At 33.1% G+C, this 20,267-nt stretch overlaps 1 protein-coding gene across 1 annotated transcript in view; it reads right to left on the bottom strand.

The window, feature by feature from the left end:
- The window catches only part of CNKSR2 (connector enhancer of kinase suppressor of Ras 2), a 338,457-nt gene that overhangs the window by 166,842 nt on the left and 151,348 nt on the right, over positions 1–20,267 (bottom strand). The window contains exon 6 of the mRNA XM_044669208.1: positions 2,523–2,564. Coding sequence (XP_044525143.1) covers positions 2,523–2,564 — 42 coding nt within the window. The remainder of the gene's footprint in view (positions 1–2,522; positions 2,565–20,267) is intronic.

Below are 20,267 nucleotides of genomic sequence, written 5' to 3'. Positions count from 1 at the left end.
TAACCTTAACTACAAAGGATATATTTTCCCCTAATCTTAAAAAGATGAAAAAAAAAGATTTTTGAATCAAATTTTACTTTACTTTTACTTTATGAACAAATTTTCCTTTACTTTTAACTTTATTTTACAAAATGTTACTTTGTGTCATCAAATTTCATAGAAGATCTAATTTTAAAATGCTTGATATTTTATAAAAAATAGATGATGAGAGGAAGCATGATCTATTAGATAAAGAGCTGGTCTGGTCTGGTCATTAGGAAAATCTGGGTGAAAGCCCAGTTTTTGATGCATCCTGGTTGTATGGCCTTCTCTCAACGCTACGGAGAAATTTCTAAAGGCTCTGGGAAACTCTGTAAAACTGTAAGTTACAGAGAATATACTAGGAGATTCCTACCCTGATGAAATTATGAAGCCAAGTTTAAAAAGTTATAAAGGACTTCCATTTATCATTATTCTTGATGGTATAATTTTGAGTAATAGTAATGACATCACTTTATATACTATGAATTTTAGAACACTTTTTCATGTGATTATTGATATTTTTGATTTCTTTATCTGAAAATTGACTATTCATGTCCCTTGCACATCTATAAATTGGGGAATAGCTTGATTTTTTGTACAATTGACTTAGCTCCTTATAAATTTGAGAAATTAAACCTTTGTCAGAAGTTTTTGTTATAAAGACTTTTCCTAATTTGTTGCTTCCCTTCTAATTTTGGTTACATTGGATAAACCATGAATTTATAAAGTTTTCTATTAATCACTATGGGGAAGGGAGTAGTATATCTTTTACACTAGTGATTCAAAATTTATTTTTAAGCCCCTCTTAGTAAAGCCACTGTTTTAAATTCCAAGGATACACAAAAGGTTTTTTTTTTTTTTAAAGAAGACAGTATCAAGTATCATACTAGCCATATGTCTTGGGTGACCTTGTACATGTCACTTCTATTTACTTAACTACAAAATGAAGGGTTTAGACTAGATAATTTATGGTCCCTTCCAGATCGAGTTACATGACCTAGTAAGTTTCTAGGATCTTGGGGAGGTTTCACAACTTGATCTTGGTTCTGTGGGTGATAAGAACTATTATTGATTCTATCTTCTAGATGGGAGAATTTAGAAACAATGTAAGTGATAAGCTACCATTTTTTTCCTATAGAGAAAATCAATGTTGAAGCAAGTACTCAAATTAGAACCCTTTCTCTCCCCTACTGTCCTTCAAGAACCTACTTCAATTATTTTAATATCTATCAAATAAGACAATAAATGTGAGATTGTACAAGGTTTTTATGCATCTCATTTGAAAAACAAAACCTCATTGAAAAAAACAAAAAAGATTGAAATCTCATGTGGGAATTAATATTCCTTTAGTTATGGAGATGATGATATCTCTACATGTGGTGTACTTTTGCACATTTGTGGCTTTATTGGGTCTACTAAGTACCATACCCAATGGTTGCAACTACCTTAGTAAAGAAAGGTAGAAATGCTGTTACAGTCTCTTAAAAATAAGGCTAACAAACAAAAGAAGACAAAAAATGACTGCTATCTAGTTAGATGGAAAATATGCTGCTCAGAAACACATTAATTCATTTGTCTTCTCAAGGAAATAGACATGGAAAGCACTTAAAATTAAAAAAAACCCTATCTTTACATAGACAATTTAAGAAAAAAGCCTCACCCATCATCTCCCAAAAAGAAGAATTTATGTTATTAGAACTAAGTAAGAGAATTTGGCTGATAGATTTTTCATTGCTATGTATTTCCAGCTCTTGAAGTGAAAAAAATCCTCAGGAATTATCCAGCACCTTTTTTATCTTTTGTTATATTTGACAAACAACTATTCATGTTACCTTATAGAAGAAATTTTTTTCAGTGATTTTTCCATCATGACCTACTGTTCTTGATCACATTTTGGGACTTTCTTGGAAAAGATACTGGAGTGGTGTGCCATTTCCTTCTCCACATCATTTTATAGATGAGGAAACTGAGGGAAATAGGGTTAAGTGACTTACCCAGGGTCATACAGCTAGTAAGTTTCTGAGGCTAAATTTGAATCCATGAAGATGAGCCTTCGTGACTTCATGGTGGCACTCTGGCATACTTACTAACCTTGGTTGACACTGCAACACTTAGCAACCCAGAGGAAACTTTAGTTCATGTCTAAATTGGGCATCTTAGCCTCCTGTTTTTGTTTTTAATTTGACATTTAATTTATATTAGGTCTTTGTAATATACATTTTATAAGTAAAAAATTACAAATTTGGAGAGGGCTGGTGGATGAAATGGAAAAAAGAGAACATTTATAGTGAATATAGGTAAGAATGAAGAAGCATTTCTTTAGGTCATAGTGTATCATCATAAAATATGTATTAATCTTTGTTAGGTTACATTGTAAGGAATAAAATTTACTGATTTTGTTGATAGATTTTTTGGGTGACATTACTTATAGGATCTGCAGTCTTAGACCTAGTTATTTTGTAATAAAAATGAAATATTATTTAATGAATAAGTATACTCACCACATGAAGAATTTTATTCTCTGTTTCATATACTGTGCAGTCCTGAAGGAAAAGAAATAAATATTAAGTTAAAAAATCCTGCATCACTTAAGAATTTTTTGATAGTTCATGTTATTTCAATTAGAGAGAATCTTAAAAAACAAACTCAAAAAATGTAGGAAAAGATTCTGTGTAACCATTTATACTTAAAAATTTTGCTAGTGACAAGTGTATGTTGTGGTCAAACTCCATTTAAGATATATATGCAGTTTTGGGTATCACTTTTTGGAAAGGGATGGGTAAGTTCGAGAATATCTCTAGAAGGACAGTCAGGATAGTGCAGGACTTCACAATCTAGCCATATGGGGATCAGATGAAGGAAGTGGGCGAGGGAGGATGTTTTATCTTGAGCAGAGAAGCCTCAGGATGGGACTAATTAAGTCGTTCTCAATTATTTGTGATTGTCATGGAAAAGAGGGATTATATTTCCTTTCTTGGCTTTCATGGAGGAAGCAGAATTAAGAGTAATGGGTGGTGGGAGTTGTAATCAGGTTTAATGTGAGGAAAAACTTCTTAAAAATTAGAGTAGTCCAAAAGTGGAGTAAGCTGCCATGACAGATTTGTTCTCATGGAGGTCTTTAAGTAAAATTTACATGGCCACTTGTGGGGTATCCTGTAGCAAAGACTCTTGTTCAGGTACTTGTTGGACTAATTGGCTCTTTGGGTCCATCCTGACTCTGTGACTCTGTGATTTGCCAAGTAAACAGAGGGTTATTACTATATTAACAAAGCATATATTGTGCTTAGCATAGTGCCTGGCAGAAAAGAAGCACTTAATCTATGTTTATTGAATTGAATGGAATATATGTTAATAGCCTTTTATGAGGATGACTGTGTGTAACCTAAATCTATCTGAAGGGTTGGGAACCTACATTAATTGAAAAATGCTGCTGAATTGTCTGGCACAAAGTTGACACTTAATAATAGCTTGTTGAATGAAGGAATGAAATGTCCAAGTACTTCAGGTCCTTGAAGAATCCTTCAAGTTTTCATTTGGAGACTAGTTACCTTTTTTACACCAACATCCTACCTATATGACTTAGTTATGTTGCCATAGGAGATTAAATGTACCAAACCAGATGGTGAGAGCAGGTGGATATGAAGGAAGATATATCTAAAGCTAAATGCTAAGAAATATGGTTTGAATAACTAAAGGGTTTTATGGTACCTATTTTTAAAAAACTTTACCTTTTTCCGTCTTAGTGCCAATTCTAAGAGAAAAGTGATAAGGCCTAAACAATGGGGATTAAGTGATTTACTCAGGGTCACACATCTAGAAGAGTTTGAGGCTAGATTTGAACTCTGGACTTTCTGACTCCAGATCTGGCACTATCCAGTGTTCTACCTAGCTGTCCCTATGGATTCCTATTTTCAAATATAGGGAGAGTAATAGGAGCATGATGACTTTAATCCATGACATTGTATTTCAATGATAATTTTTATTTTAATTTGAGCTTTAAGTTGAAATGCCGAAATTAAAATAACTCTCATACTCGGTAATGACATTTCTGGTATATTTAAAACAGTATTATTAATAGCGACTAGTTATATTGTTTCATTGACATAGATAGTTCCCAGAGATAGAAACTCCCTTTACTAACAGAAGAGGGCACTTCGTCTACAACTAAGAGTCTCATAGAATTGCCCATTATACAGAAGGACTAAGAGACTTGACCAGGAGTCATACATCCATTGTAGGTCAGAGACAGGGTTGAAATCTAGGTCTCTTTAGTTTCAAAACAAATTCTCTAACTACTATATGATATTCCTCATTTATTATGAATAGTCTATAAAATGTTTGCAGTGAGTTCAAAAGATTTGTTGCATTCTTAAGTATTTTTATGACAGGCCAATTTTTCCTGAACTACAGTTTTTACAAGGAAATTTAATAGGAAGATAGGATTATTATGAATAAATTTAGCTTAAAGAAAACTTTTTGCATACACAATAATGCTATATAAAGAGAGGCACACATTTACTATTCAGAGATGTCTCAATACAACATAATTTGAACTTAGAAATTCTATTGAATTAAAACTAGAGGCATTCTGGAATTATTTCTGAAAAACATGTTTACACTCTACTGAAAAATTAATTTTATTTCTTTTCTATAATATTTAGCAATACAATCTTGACTAGTATATAGGGATGGCCAGGAAGCCCTGGCTTTAAGTTCTGCCTCCTTTGATACATACTGACCGTGTACTCCTGGGAAAGTCCCTTAAGTTTAAGTGTCTCCAGTAAGGGTCTAAGACTTTAAATTGAAGGAAGGTGCTGCTAACTTCCATTAGTATTGATAGAGGAAATTTCTTATACCAATGAAATTATGGGACCATCTCAAGCTTATCTTTGGAAAAAACTCGGTTCCCTTCCCTGAAAATAAACTTGATTTTGTAACCAAAAACAAAAACAAAAACAAAACCAGTTAAGCAAAAACACCCTTCACAGGGACATCACCTGATAGTGGACATACCACATTCTGCCTTAGTAATAACTTCTGTTCAAAAGGAAGACATTTCACTATGTGTTCTCTGGAACTATTGCTAGTTTTTTAATTATTCAGTTTGGCTCCAAGTTAGAAATCTTTCCCTTTACATTGTGTAGTCATTATTGACAACTCTTCCATTTTATGATAAAATATTTTTCTTCCAAAACTTCAACTAGCTACATTTTAGTACTCTGAGCATCACTCCTTGAACTTTTTTGCAAAATCTTAATATGTATTGTTTCCTCTTTGAGTAATTTTGTTTTAGGATTTTTTGTCTTTCCTTTCCTCAATCCACCCCAAACAATTGCTGGAATATGGATCTTGATTGTTCTTTCCTGCACACACACATACACATAGACTCACACACATGTGGACATATATGCTCATCTTCCATAGATTACTATTTCTTTTAGGATGAAATATAGAATCTTCAGTTCATCTTTTAAGGTATTTGATAATTTATCTCCCACCTGTCTCTGTAGTGTTATCCCATGTTATTTCTCTTACACATCTTCCATTCCAGCTGTTTTTTTGTACCCAGCCACCCTCCATGCTTGTGCATCAGTGGTCCTCCATGTCAGCAGACAGCTGCTTTCTCTCTTTTATCTCATGAAACTCAAATCTAAGTGGTTATCAAGCCGCTTATTCCTTGCCAAAAGGACTCATAACATACCAAACAGTTAAATTGGCCACACAATGATTGCCATGAGAATCAGGAGACTCACTTGTGTGCAATTTCCCTTCAGTAAGAGCAGTCATTAGTGTTGAGTTCTTCATGAATTCTAGATCTGAACAGTTTTGAAGTTAATGAACATATTTAATGACACATGTGTAATAGACATTTGTTTTTTAGTCAGTGTTATACTTACCATACCACATATGATGATTAAGTAAAAAGTAAACTAAAATTATTTTAAAATGTTGAACTTAATTCCAAATTCCAGTGTATACCTAATGAAGCTCACAGCATGTCATTTATTTCTTTTAAGACACAACTTTGATATTTCCTGTAGCAGACCTTCCTCATCTTCATATTTTCATAAGATTTTCTCGATATTGAAATTGCTTGGTCTATTCTCTTACATATATGCAGTCAGCTATGGTGTGATACCCTAAATATTAGAGGGAATTAATTATATCACAGATGTATTGGAATATTTTAGTATTTTGAGTACGTGTTAACTGTCCCTCTCCCATTCAGTAGAATGTAAGCTATTTGAGGGGAAAAACTATTTCATTTTGGGGTTTTGTATCTATAATCATGCTGAATAGAGAATAAGTATTGAATTATTGCACTAGATTAAATATTTCTAAATAGTTTCATTATCTGTTGATGAGTTATGTACCTATTTCTCTTCAGTTGAACAAAATCATCATTCTTAAGAGGTCAGCCATTGCTAATAAAATAACCAGAAGTAGAGAATCATTTTCCATTCGATGTCCTAAAAACTGAAAAATTCTTCTTTTCCTAGTCATTTTCTCTATCATTTTCCATTAAATTCTTTTCTAAACCATGCAATACACTTCCAAGTCACTGAGTTAGTTAAAAAGCAGATCATGTTTTAAGTTTTTTAAAGAACTTTTCCCTTTTCAGCAAAGTAAGTATGCAGAGAAACTGCCACCCACTGCCTAGCTATACTCCCACACAAGATCATAATCAGTTATCCTCTCTGTGAAACAATGACAGTATTATTTTGCTCACCAGAATTGAGAGAAGGTTTTCTTCCTACGTGTTAACACTCTGTGTTCCTTATTTTTTGATGCATAGATTTTATGTAAGCTTGGTGTACCTGAGGTATATATCATTAAATGTAAGTAATATTTCTCATGAAAAATGCATACAGTCATAACCTCAGCAAATAGGAAGATAATGTAGCATAAAAAGCAAGTTATGCCTTTTGCATTATTAAGGAATTTATCTCTAAAGTGTTAGATACTGCTAAGGCTCATGTAAATATAATTCCAAATTCAGCTTCAGAATATTTATTTTAAGCTCTTAAAGAAGTAACCTTTTCAAATAAATAAACAGAATAAATTACTCTGCTAGAAATATATATATATATATACACATATATTTATTAAATTGATCAATGTAGAGTTGAGGATTAAAATTTAGAAATTTTACAGTTTTAATCATCTTAAAGTTATTCTTCATAATAATCCATAATGCTTGCTATTATAAGCTTCCTATTACACTGCCCCAACCTGTTTTAAACTCCACAGTCACAAATGCATGATATGGGAAAGATCAGAATTCTGATTCTTGGTGTCTATTTCTATATTGATTTGTTTAATATTGAGAGAAGAGAGACTTTTGTAGGACAGATAGTTAAGTACCACACTCAATATTTCTGCAGCCATCAAATTGTGCTTGGCAAATGATTAGAGTGAATTAAAGTTTCATTTTGGTTTTGTGAGGGTAAAATGACTTATTTGGAAATTCACATAATGTCTTTTCTGGAATTGTCTTCATTATTAGTTAAGACTGCATCTTATATACAAATTATATGTAAACATGTATTTATTCACATATAATGCTGTAGTTTATTTTCTCCCAGAAAAGAGGAAAACTTATTTTGGGGGAGTAAAAGGATGGCAAAAATTCATCCTATAACCATTCATTTTTAGTCTCATTACTTTTCATCTTTGGTTCCTACAGTCATACAACATGTTGTATTGATTGGTAACATCTGAGAGAATAACTCCCAAATCATGTCTTATTACTCATACATACCTTAATGGTCTAGAGGTAAATATTGCAGTCAATCTACTAGGTACAAAGCAAAGTAATCATTCAACAAAAATTCCAGATGTTGCTTATTCCCAGTATAGCAGCCAGAAGCTTCCTTGTGAGTCACTGATGAAGAGCAAGTTCTAGCCTATTATTACACCCACAGCCTCACAGAAGAATGACAAACTGAACCTCCCCATATGCCAATATCAGGAAAATGGTCAAGATAGAAGGTTCAATAGTACATTGCATAGGTACTGGGGGCAGAAAATGTTCTTGCAAAGGTTACCATGACCCTCAACTAAATTTAAATACATCAAATAAGGCTATTTGTCCTGAAGGGCATGAATGAATGATCAAGGTAAAAAAATGGCAACCAACTTGTTAACACAGAAGCATGACTGTTCAGTTCTCACTTCATCATTATCTTGGTACTCCTGGGGTACTAATCAGATGCATTTTTACTTAATGTATTCTAAATATACTTCTCAGGCAGCTCGTACAAATGTCACCCCTTTGAAAGTCTCAAGAGCCCACAAATCTGTAGGTATTCTTCCTTTTTTGTACCTGCTATTTCAAGAGATTTTTGTAGAAATAAAAGTATAGGCAATTTACATGGGACTTCATAGTTATATTTGTTTAATGGGATTACAACTAGGGAAAGAAAAGGAAAAGATCTTGAGTAGGTTCAAATAATCAAAGATATCAGCTAGTCAATCAATCATCATTTTCTAGATGAAAAACCGCATCACAGAAAGGCAAAGTAGTTTACCAAGTTAGTGGACAAACTGGGACTAGGTCCATGAATCCTAAGAGCTCGGTCTATTAAGTCCACAACTCACCTTCACCCCAACTCAGTAACCAAAAATGGCAACTTGTGCAGAGTAGGTGCTTAATAAATATTTTCTGAATTAAACTGAAACAAATCTACACCCAGCTTTCGGCCCATTCTTCTTTATTCAAATAAAAGCAATAAAAGGACTATCAGTTCCTTATAGGGGAGAGACTATGACTTTTTAATCTTTGCATTCTCAGCACCAAGGACAGTGTCATGCATTTGACTTATGGAATAAACACCGATTGATCATTTTGTGCAGAACTCTCAGTGAGGCTTTAGCAGTGGTATAGCTTTTTCAGTCAGTAGGAAACACCACCAAGTTTTAGTACATGAAGGATAATCAGCAGAATATTGGGTTAAAGAGGTCAGTGGTTCTCAAACTTTTTCGTCCAGGATCCCTTTACACTCATAAAAATTGAAGACTACAAAAAGCTTGTGTTAATGTGCTTTTACTGATTGATAATTGCAAGATTAGAAGTTAAAACATATTATTATTATGAAAGTAATTTTGGCCTTGTAGACCTCCTGAAAAGATTTTGGAAACCCCTAGTGGTCTTTATTTTGAGAATTGCTAAACTACATATTAGAATATTTGGTTATACTATTACTTTTGAAACCAAGTATATTTCCTTATTGTAATAACACTTCTCTATTTCTCTTTGTACTTCCATCCTTTATTCTATATTATAAGGAAACAGTACATTTTCTCTTATTTCTTATGGGAAATTCATCTCTTAATTAGTTTTTTGAGGTTATGATATTCATTTAACTTCCCTGAACTTTTCTCCAACTAGTTAGAGATGGGATGTGATGACACAATGGTAGTTAATCAATCTATCAATAGTTATTAAGTGCCCATGATGTGTCAAGCCTATGCTAGTTATGAGATATAAAAAATGTAACAATCTATATGCACAGTGAGCTTGCATAATTTTTTAAACTGAAGTTCATAAACTCCCAAGAAGTCTATGGATGGATTTCAGGGAGTCTATGAAATTGGATGGGAAATAGAGGGACTAAATATTTATAAAGCAACTTTTGGGTGTCTAGTCCTGTGCTAAGCATTTCTTAGAAATATTTCATGTGATCCTTACAATAATCCTAAAAGGTAGACACTATTATTATCTTTATTTTACGTTTGAGGAAAATGAGGCAGAGGTTAAATGACTCCAGGGTCACACAGTAAGTGCTTGAGGACAGATTGAATTTTGGTCTTCCTGACTCCAAACTCAGTATTCTATCTACTGTACTACTAGCTGTCATAGCGGGGGGAATGACATCTTTATTTCAATATAATTGCTTTCTAGTACAAACTTTTATATTTTACACGGAGTACCTGGTATATAATAAGCATACAAAATGCTTGATTACATGACTTATTTTATGGATTTAAAAGCATTTTGAGGAATTATTCAAAGGCTTTACCTGACATAGACTCCAAAGGAATTTTGTCCTGCAAAAGATTAAAAATGCTAATTCCAAAGGAAGGTTTCAATTTAGTATAGCTGCCCTACTCCAACTATGTCAATGAGATCTCTACAGTTATTTTTGATGCTGAAGATAACATAGATGCAGAATGCTTTTTAAAATGTTATTTATTTATTATTAAACACTGCATGCATTTATTAAGCTCTTCATAAACTTCTTCAAAGTACCTTTCCACATTCAAAATTGTAAAGTGGGAATCTTAAAAAATAATGTAAAAATGTACAGCTCTATCGAATTATAAATGATATTTTTGGATGCTAGTTTCAGTAAATTCAAAAGTTAGTTTTTTATTTTTTCTTGCTGATATCCTAGTTCAAGGCTTTACCCTTTTAACAGAAAATGAAAAACTAGATCATCATTAATGCTTCTGATGATGTCAGCAGTAAATAGAGAGCAGAAAAATTAGATGTCAGGGCTCAAAGACAGAGGAGTAAGTAGTTGGTGATCTGACACCTGTGAGGCATTAATTAACTGTGAGTTATTTAGAAATATATTGGTATTAATAAACTAGACAATGCCATTCTGCAAGAGCAGACTTCATTATTACCATGAAAGTACAAGGAAGAATAGTTAGGAACTTCCCATGCAAACAAAGAAAGAAATTTAGACTTTGTTCAGAAGTTTGACCTTGTTGAAAAGGATATATGGGGATTGGTCTGGTATTCTGTGGTGCCTTACTGTCTCCAAACTGATTTGCATGTTCGTTTTCAGTGAGGTATGAATAATAAAGACCATTTATAGAGTACTTTAAAGTGTACAAAGCTTGTTATTGGCATGATCTCATTTGAGTCTTACAAAACCCTATTTGAAATAGTCCCCAAAGCAATCACTATCTCCCCCTTTTTAATGAATAAAGAAATGGAGGTTCACTGAGGTTTAGGGATGTGTCTATGGTCACAGAACTGATATAGGTGAGAGAAAAGGATTTGAATCGACATTTTGTTTTCCCCCAGCACTTTTCCCACTGGGCTACAAAACATCCTTGTTTTGGGAGGGAAGTGGAATAAAGGGGGCACAAGTTGTCAGACTTAGATGTCTGCTCTAATGTCTAACTCTGGATGGACTGGAATCTTTTACTTTTACTGATATTGTTGGTCTAGGAGGTCTTGGCCTCTGATAGCCTGAAAGATGAATACAATATTTTCTCAGCTGTGTACAATTCTGAGGTCAGTATCCAGACTGACCAACTCATGCTTCAAAGGTGATGTTAAAAGAAGAGAAAATTGCTGGGATTTTACCATTTAAATCTGCTTACTATCTAGGTAGAACAGAGTAGATGTCAGAGGATCTGTGAATTCTGGATAGGGAAAAAATGAAACAAAACTTTATCTTCCTATAATCTTTCACTAAAAATTATGTTTCCTTCAATTATGAATTTAAAATATTCGGAGAAGGTCCCATAGCCTTCACCAAACTGTCAGAGGTCCATGAAACAAAAAATGTTAAGAAGCCCCAAGATAGATGGTACATGGAATTGATTGCCCCTTTGCACTATAGTCATCTTTAACAATTATTTGCATTACCATTAGTGAACCAAATGAAATTTTCAATAGTAGAACTCTCTCAGTATTCACAATAAACTGGCTTATATGTTCTTATGTAGAGAGTTATTTTTTCATGTTTATTATTGAAAGCAAGGCTCTATTGAGGTTTCCCCCAGATATGAAGGCCCTTTATCACCCTATAATGTTACTTTGCAGACATATGAATTCAAAGTTTTTTAGCTATATTATTAAGAGAGGACTTAAGAGACTGCTCCAGGTCTTCTACTGAATTTGCAATTCCATATTTTTTTCACTGACTAAATACTGACAAGTAGACCAACATATAAAGCCTAAAGGAATATCAGCTACTTTGAATACCTCATAGTACTTTTTTAGTGTTCACCTAAACCCAAATTGTATTTGTTTTCATTCCTGACAGAAAAAAGAAAAACTTCTGAGGCTATAATTTGCGAAACAGAAACTCTCTTATTACAGACACTAACATTTCCAATTTGTTTAGATTTTATTTTTATTCTTAACTTCACAAACACCAAACAAAACGAGCATTTCCATATATACACACAAGAGAAACAACAATAGAACACAATAAAACACAATAGAAAGAGGATTATACATGACATGGTGAATCACTATTACATGCAATTTTTTAAAATATTAAATTAATTCAATGTATTACGTTCAAAGCTGTCTTGCTTATCTATGATTCTTTCTGGCCTCCCTTCTGTGTCTTCTGTGCATTTAAAAATTACTTCAGTGACCCTCTTTTCTTTATTTCTTTTTTTTTGGGGAAATATACTATTCCCAGCCCCGCTCCCAACCACCTCCCAAATGAAAAAAAAACAATTTTTGTGACACACATGCATATATATTCAAGAAAGACAAATTCCCACATTAGTCATGTGGGAATCTTGATTCCATCACCTCTCTGTCAGGAGGTGGGTAGCATGCTTCATCATTGGTCCTCTGGAATCATAGTTGGTCATGGCACTGATCACAGTTCTTAAGTCTTTCAAAGGAGTTTTTCTTTATAATGCTGTTGTTACTGTGTTTATTGTTCTTCTGGTTTTGCTCACTTCACTCTGCATCAGTTCATATAAGTATTCTCAGGTTTCTCTGATACTCTCCCTTTTGCCATTTCTTATGTTGCAATAATATTCCGTTACATTCATATACCATAATTTGTTCAGCCATTCCCAACTGATGGTCATCCCCTTAGTTTCGAGAGAGTCGCTATAATAAAAAAGAGCTACTATAAATATTTTTGCAAATATGGGCTCTTTTCCACTTTGATCTTTCTAAATTATAGGTTTTGTAGTGGTATCTCTGGGTCAAAAAGGTTATGCATAGTTTATGAATTTCTGGGTATAGTTTCCAATTGCTTTCTTTAATAACTAGAGCAATCTATAGTCTCATCAATAGTGCAATATTGTGCTTTTTAAATTCTGAATGGATTTTCAACAGTTGTTATTCCAATTTTTGATCCTATTTGCCAAATCGATAGGGTTAATACAGAAGGGCAGAGGTGTTAATTTCCAATTCTTTTGTTTTTAGTGATTTGGGGCATTTTTGTCACATACTTGCTGAAAGACTGGATTCCTTACTTGTAAAACTGCTCATTTTATTTATTGAGATTAAAACTAATTCTTATTAATTTGTGTCTGTTCATTATATAGCTTAGAGATGTAATTATTTTTTAGCTTAGACATGAGGAATTTGCAGGAAAACCTTTTCTTTTAGCCAATGGTTTCCCTTCCAAATTTTAACTGCATTGATTTCAGTTTTGTTCAAATCTTTTAAGATTCCATCCATAAGATGAAAATTGTTCATTTTTATCTTCTATGATCCTCTCTGGACTTTGTTCAGTCATGAACAATACATTACCCTATTTATTGTTGTAAAAGATATTTTCTTTCTTTCTTTCTCCCTTTTTTCTTATGATGTGGCTTTTTATATTTAAGTCACATATTCATTCATGTTGAATTTGTGAATGTCTGGTCTATACCCAATTTCTGCCAAATTTCTTTAACATTTAAAAATTAACAAACTAGTGCCTTACACTTTGTATTCTACTCTCTACTATTTCATGAGATTCAGAATTTTTCAAAGTATAGTTTAAATGTGTGTTTTTAAAAAACAAATCTGTGTGTTCTTAGCCTAGATATTTGGAACACAAGAACTTACTCCTTTCTCTATAATCCCCTCCTATGGCTAAATTATAGCTGAATTTAATCTTCATAGCCTGTAATTACAACAAAGATTGATAATTTAGGAGAAAATATGGATTTAATTCAATACAAAAAATCCATTGGATTTCAGAAACATTGTGAAGATTTCTAGCTTTCATGTGGTCAAAATTTCCTAATCTAAAGACTTTTAATAAATCTACTTTGACCAGATAATAGGATCATAGATTCAGAGCTGGAAGATACCTCTGTCCTACTCAATTTCAAACAAGCAATGAATGGCAGAACCAGTAGTGAACCCATATTCTTTGAGAACAAGTAAAGAGCCATTGCTCTTCACAGTAAGGAAATTCTAAGATTTACAAAAGGAACACGATGGGAAAGTAGGCTTGCTGTGTGAATAAAATCAATTAAAGATTTAATGCAGAACATATTTATTTAGTTTTATGCCACATAAACCAAAAACTGAAAGAACAAATAAAAAAGAATCTTAATCTCAAGACTGACTGACTACATGACTGGCAAAAAGTCAGATACTAAGACAAATATGGAATAAACTTCTAGGAGAACCAGAAAATTCTTTGGTCTACATGTCTTTGCCTATCTCCTCTATTTAGAATGCAGTCTCTTGGTCAAAAGGAGCCAACTCATTTTAGTAACTATGCATAAGATATGGTATTTCAGTAAGTCTCATTAGGAGATTAATAATGCCATTGTGGTAAATAACATTTTCTAATAAATTTAAAAATTGTACAGGAAAGTGCACTATTAAGTCAGCATCCAGAAAGAGAGTCATAGGCAAACAAACAGCCTCATAAACCACTTACTCTGCCTTTAGACAACAGAAAACCTAAACTATCTATTTTTTATCCTTTTAAAAACAGATTTTTAGGGAAAATCATTTAACCTCTACCTTTAAAATCACCAAGTTGTTGCTGTTGTTTTTCATCTGCTATTTTAAAAATCTTTCTTCCTTCGGTTGAAACTCTCTGTCACTTTTGTGGAATAATGAGTCAAGTACCCTCTGGTCTTGGCATCAGGAAGATTTGGATTCAAATTCTGCCTCAGACATTTATTAGCTGTGTGACCTTGGTTGTTCAGTCATATCAGTCACGTCTGTCTCTTCATGACACCATTTAGGGTTTTCTTAGCAAAGATATTGGAACGGATTGCCATTTCCTTAACCAGATCATTTTTTTTCACATGAGGAAACTGAAGCAAACAAGATTAAGTGACTTGTCCAGGGTCACACAACTAGTAAATGTGGAGGTCATATTTGAAATCAGGAAGATGAATCTTCCTGACTCCAGGCTGGCACTCTAACCATTATGCCATCTAGCTGCCTGGACAAGATACATAATCACTCAGTTTCTTCAACTATAAAATGGGGATAACTGTAGTACCTATTACACAAAGTTGTCATGAAGACTAATTATGAGATGTTATATAAAGCACTTTGCAAATCTTAAAGAGCTTTATAAATGTGAGTTATTATAATTTTGTTCCTATGAAACAGAAGTAGAATTGTTATCCTTTGATCTCTTTACTCTATTTGAGCAAAAGGTATCTCCCCCCTTCTAAGTAACCAACCAGTTTGTTTCAATCTATACTTACCCTACTTTTGTCTATTTGCCTAATTCCTTTAACAAGAAGTGAATTTGACATCCACTTTTCTGAGTTTCTATTTCTTCATTTTTTAAATGAGAAGGTTGGACTTGATAATATCTAAAAGGAACTTTCAGTCCTAAATCTTGTGCTCCAATGACCTCGAAAATTCCTTGCAATTCTAAAATTTGGGGTTTTCAGTGCCTTTCCTCAGAGAGTCTACTGTTTAGTTGGTGTCTTTGGCACTGCCAAGCTTCTCACATTTTACCTATGGTTCAAAGCCCCCAAGATAAGTATACAAACTCAAATGAAAGTCTAACTAAGGCTGTGTCTAGTGGAAAGATGAATTTCATTATTTCTGCATGCTTAATCTCTCATCCCAAAAACTCTAGTGACTTTTTTCATAGCACAACACTAAAATTTATACTTCCTTTCTGGCCTGTTGCCAAGTTTGGATAATTTCCTTCTCTTATGCTCAGGCAGATTTTCATTCTGTGCATATTTTTCATTTTGATTGACCAATGTAACAGAGTATACAATTCACCCTTCAATTTGCCATTGCCCCTTCAAATTTCTCTCTTATTCCCCTTGTATTCATATCTACATGACCTATACACCTTGACCCTTAACTGGACTTTCTAAGCTCATTGTTTGGTCTCATGTAATGGTACTTGCCATCCATAATACTGCTTGAGAACTGAATTGAGGGTCAAATCTGCCTTCAAAAGATGGTAGAAAGTCCTGTGCCCTGTGTGCTAACATTAGCTTATTACTTTAGTTCTGATGAGCTGCTTTATCCTGCCTTGTTCCCCCACTCTTCTAACTTGCTTGAAACTTCATATTTTATTTGATTAGATGTTAATTTTAACTTACTGTTTGGGATTCTGTAGTTTAGTGATTCCATCTCTTAGTTAATGCTCTGGTACTGACTATTAACATTTCAATTTCTCTTCTTCTTGTTAATTTGAATAATTCTACCAATTTTGACCTTGGATGTTGTGTTTATTATCCAATTTAGCCTTGCCTAATTATACTGGTTCCAGTTACAACATTGGATGCCAGCCTTAGCAGTTGTCAGGCCATGTTCTTCCTCCTGTCCTTTTTTCAACTGTACTGAATTTCATCCAAATCTTGTTTTTGTTAGTGATTGGCACTGTTCGAAGACAATATTTTGTAGGACCTGACTCTGGACCCCACTTCTGTGAAACTGCATTCATTATACCCGTGCAAATTGACAATGAGCTGCAGATAATTAAAGATACTGAAAATGGTAATCAGTCTTCTGCTCATGCAATGGCATGTCATGGAAAGAACATTGGTTTGCAATCAGAGGGTCTAGGCTTGAATATCATCTCCCTCCATTGTGTGATCTTAGGCAAATTACTTAGCTCCTATGGGTTTGAGTTTTGACATATGCAAAATGTAGGGAGAATTGGACTAGATGATTTCTAAAGTCCCTTCCAGCTCTAAATCTAAGCTTGATACTATATTAATTTCTGGTAAATTATAACCAATAAAATTTTTGGTTTAGTATTCACTGAACTATGATTTCATTGCTAGAGTTTTAAATGCATTTTTGTTTTATATCCAGGTTTTATTTTCAAATCTTTCTTGAATATTAGATATTCCAGGTGATCAAAAATTGCACCGGGGAACTTGGGATTGAAACTGGGGCAGTTAGGACCCAAACTAGGACAAGCTCTAGGTTCAATACTGTTCATTATAAACATCTTATTACTAAACACACCATAGATAGTATTAAGACAATTATATATACATATATATTTACTAATTTAATTTCTATTTAGTTAATTCTCTTTAATTTAGATTATCTAGAAATGAATGCTTTAATCAAAATCACATGTGATCTTGAGTCTCTCTATAAAATAGAATTTAAAATTGAGTTTGATGCATTGAAGCCATAGGACTCTAGTCTGTGGATAAAACAACATATAATTCAGGAGGGTATATTTGAACCTTGTGAGATGGTCCCATTAAGGAACTCTAAATTTGAAAGTGAATGAACTTGTGTAATTATTTCCATGTTTTTAAAGGCTAAGGTCACAGACATATTCCATCATAACACAGGGGTACAAACATTATTCTAGAGTGAGTTCTTAAGTTTAGGTCTACAGATTTGTTTTAAAAAATTGATAACTGTTTTTCATTAGAATTGACTTCCTTTGTAATTTTATGTATCTTATTTTGTACATTTTAAAACATTATAATAAGGAGAGATCCTCTTCTGCTTTCACCAGACTGCCAAAGGGGTTCATGGTACAAAAAATCCCCACTAATAACTCTTCTTTCTAGAGCTAGATAAAAATAATAGAATTCATAGGTAGAAACAAAAAGTCTAGTGCTGTGGTTCTTAACCTTCAATTCATGATCATTTTCTCCTTCAATATTCTGGTAAATGGATTTCAGTATAATTAGTTTCCTTTGTTGTCCTAATTATTTTATTTTATACATTTAAAAATATTATTCAGTGAAGGGAAGGCAGCCCATAGGCTTCACCAGGTTGCCAGAGAGCCACGACAAACATAAAGTTTAAGCACCTTTGAAATTCATCCTTTAGTAACAGTATCAAAATGCTTTGTGTTAGCAAATTTGAATACCAGTAATATTAAAGAAATATTAATAATAATAATGAGAAAGAAAGCTGACATTTGTGTAGTACTTAAAGTTTACAAAAGAATAGTCTAAGAAGTATGCATAAATGCTACAAATATTACTATTTACATTTTATAAATGGTTAAATTAAATGATTAGCTCATGGTCATCCAGCTAATGAGTCAGATAAAATATTTGAGTCCAGTTCTTTTCTAAGTACAAGTACAATATCCTTATCAGTAGGGTCATATTTTATGATTAGAATAAAAAACTTTGGTGGAGAAACTATAGTGAAATTATTATATTAAGTCAGCATTTTTAGCATTAGGAAATCCAGAATTAATATTTGATCCATTGGGCTTCTCTACTGACTCTCAGGTAAGCATTTTATTAGTGAGCTGGTGCCCATCTTATGAATATGGATAGTGAACAAATTTATTTTTATAAAGATGTCTTTAGGATCCCAGATCAGCTGGTAGACATTATCTCAGAACTCCTTCTAAAATCCTCTTGAAGTTTTTGTGAAACTAGTTTCTTGATCTAAAAAACAGAGTCAGTTATTCTTTAGAAAGTGAAATGGTGATTCAGCTGTATTTATTCAGGTATTCAGTGTGGGATCTCACATTTAATCCTTTTACCATATTTTCCTCATAAACAAAAAGCCCCATTTATTTTAGTAAGTCACATCTCTCTCCTTATTAACATTCCTGTAAGTTCTAAAGTACCCAAGACTATATCCATAAAGATCTTGCATGTTTATATCCCTTTGTTTTAATAATTTCTACAGAATAACTTGGGTGAAAAAGGAACCATTATATTAATTTTACAGATGGGGAAACCGAAACACAAAATGTTAAGAAACTATTTGGCATTCATATGATCATAGATCTAGAAGGACCTCCGAGGTCATTTCATCTCCCATTTTGCAGGTGAAGAAATTGAGACTCAGTGAATTATCCAAGTTCACTGTCACACAAGTAGCAAGTGTCACATAGATCCTTTGACTCTAAAGCTTATGACCTTTCCACTATACCAAGCTGCTTCTCTTGATATCTCTCCAAGGAAAAGAAGATTTAAAAAAATGACCTCATCTCTATGTACAAGCCTTGGTAATAGTACAGGGTACATTGTGTTCAAGAAATTGTTATTATTAAGTGGACAATGAACAAACCTTACATGAGTGTATCTTAAAAGTTAACTTAGTTGTTTTGTGAAACAAATGTCACTGTGCTTTTTGGCTAAAAAAAGTTGGATTCAGAGCAAGTGATGTCATAGTTACACGCACATGGAAACCATTTTTAACATTTCTAAGAGCTTAAATATTTATATTGGGCAAGAACTCTGTTAATACTATTGTCAGTAGTGTATACACTGGGACCTCTGACATTGACACTAGCATTCTATTTCAGATAAATCTATATTTGTTTCATAAAGTGTTAAAGTTAAGATGGATCTTCAATATCAAATGAATAATAATGTGGTGTAATAGAGAGAGCGTTTGGATTTTGAGTTAGGAAAACTTAAGTTCAAATTCCCCCTTCCCACTTACTTATGTGATTTGTGACACTGGATAAATCATTTATTCTTTCTGAGCTTCAGTTTCCTTATTTATAAAGAGGGGATAATACTTTCAGCAATTACACAGGGTTGTTATGATCAAATGAATCAATGCATTTAAAGCATTTTCCAAACCTCAAAGTGGAAGGAAGGAAATAAATATTTATTAAATGCCTATTATCTGTTAGGTGCCATGCTGAACATTTAAAAAATATTACTGCATTTGAACCTCATAATGACCCTGAAAGGGTTGCAAAGGTCAGTGCTATTATTATCCCCATTTGATAACTGAGGAAATTGAAGCAGAGAGAGGTTCAGTGAATAGCCCAGGATTGCACAGCTAGTGTCTGGGATTGGATTTGAACTCAGGTCTTCCTGACTATAGGCCCAGCACCCTATCTGTTGTACCATCTAGTGGACTCTGGGAGCTATAATTGTCTATCAAGGATTTTGCAGTGGATTATGAATTAAAAATAATAACTACATTTTAATATAATTGTTTTCTTTTATAAACCTGTGTATTTTACTTTATTTATTTAAGAACATTATTCTGATAAGGGATTTATTGACTTCATCAAATTACCAAAGGGATATATCTCATACAACAAATTAATAGGCTACAACACCTTTTTTTAAAAGAGAGCTGAGATTCAGACTTTGCTAAGGTCATATAACTAGTTAATTACAAAGCTAGAACA

This window comes from Gracilinanus agilis, chromosome 3 (genome assembly GCF_016433145.1).
Source record: "Gracilinanus agilis isolate LMUSP501 chromosome 3, AgileGrace, whole genome shotgun sequence".
Classification (NCBI taxonomy): domain Eukaryota; kingdom Metazoa; phylum Chordata; class Mammalia; order Didelphimorphia; family Didelphidae; genus Gracilinanus; species Gracilinanus agilis.
This window is presented reverse-complemented; position numbering and strand designations above follow the sequence as displayed.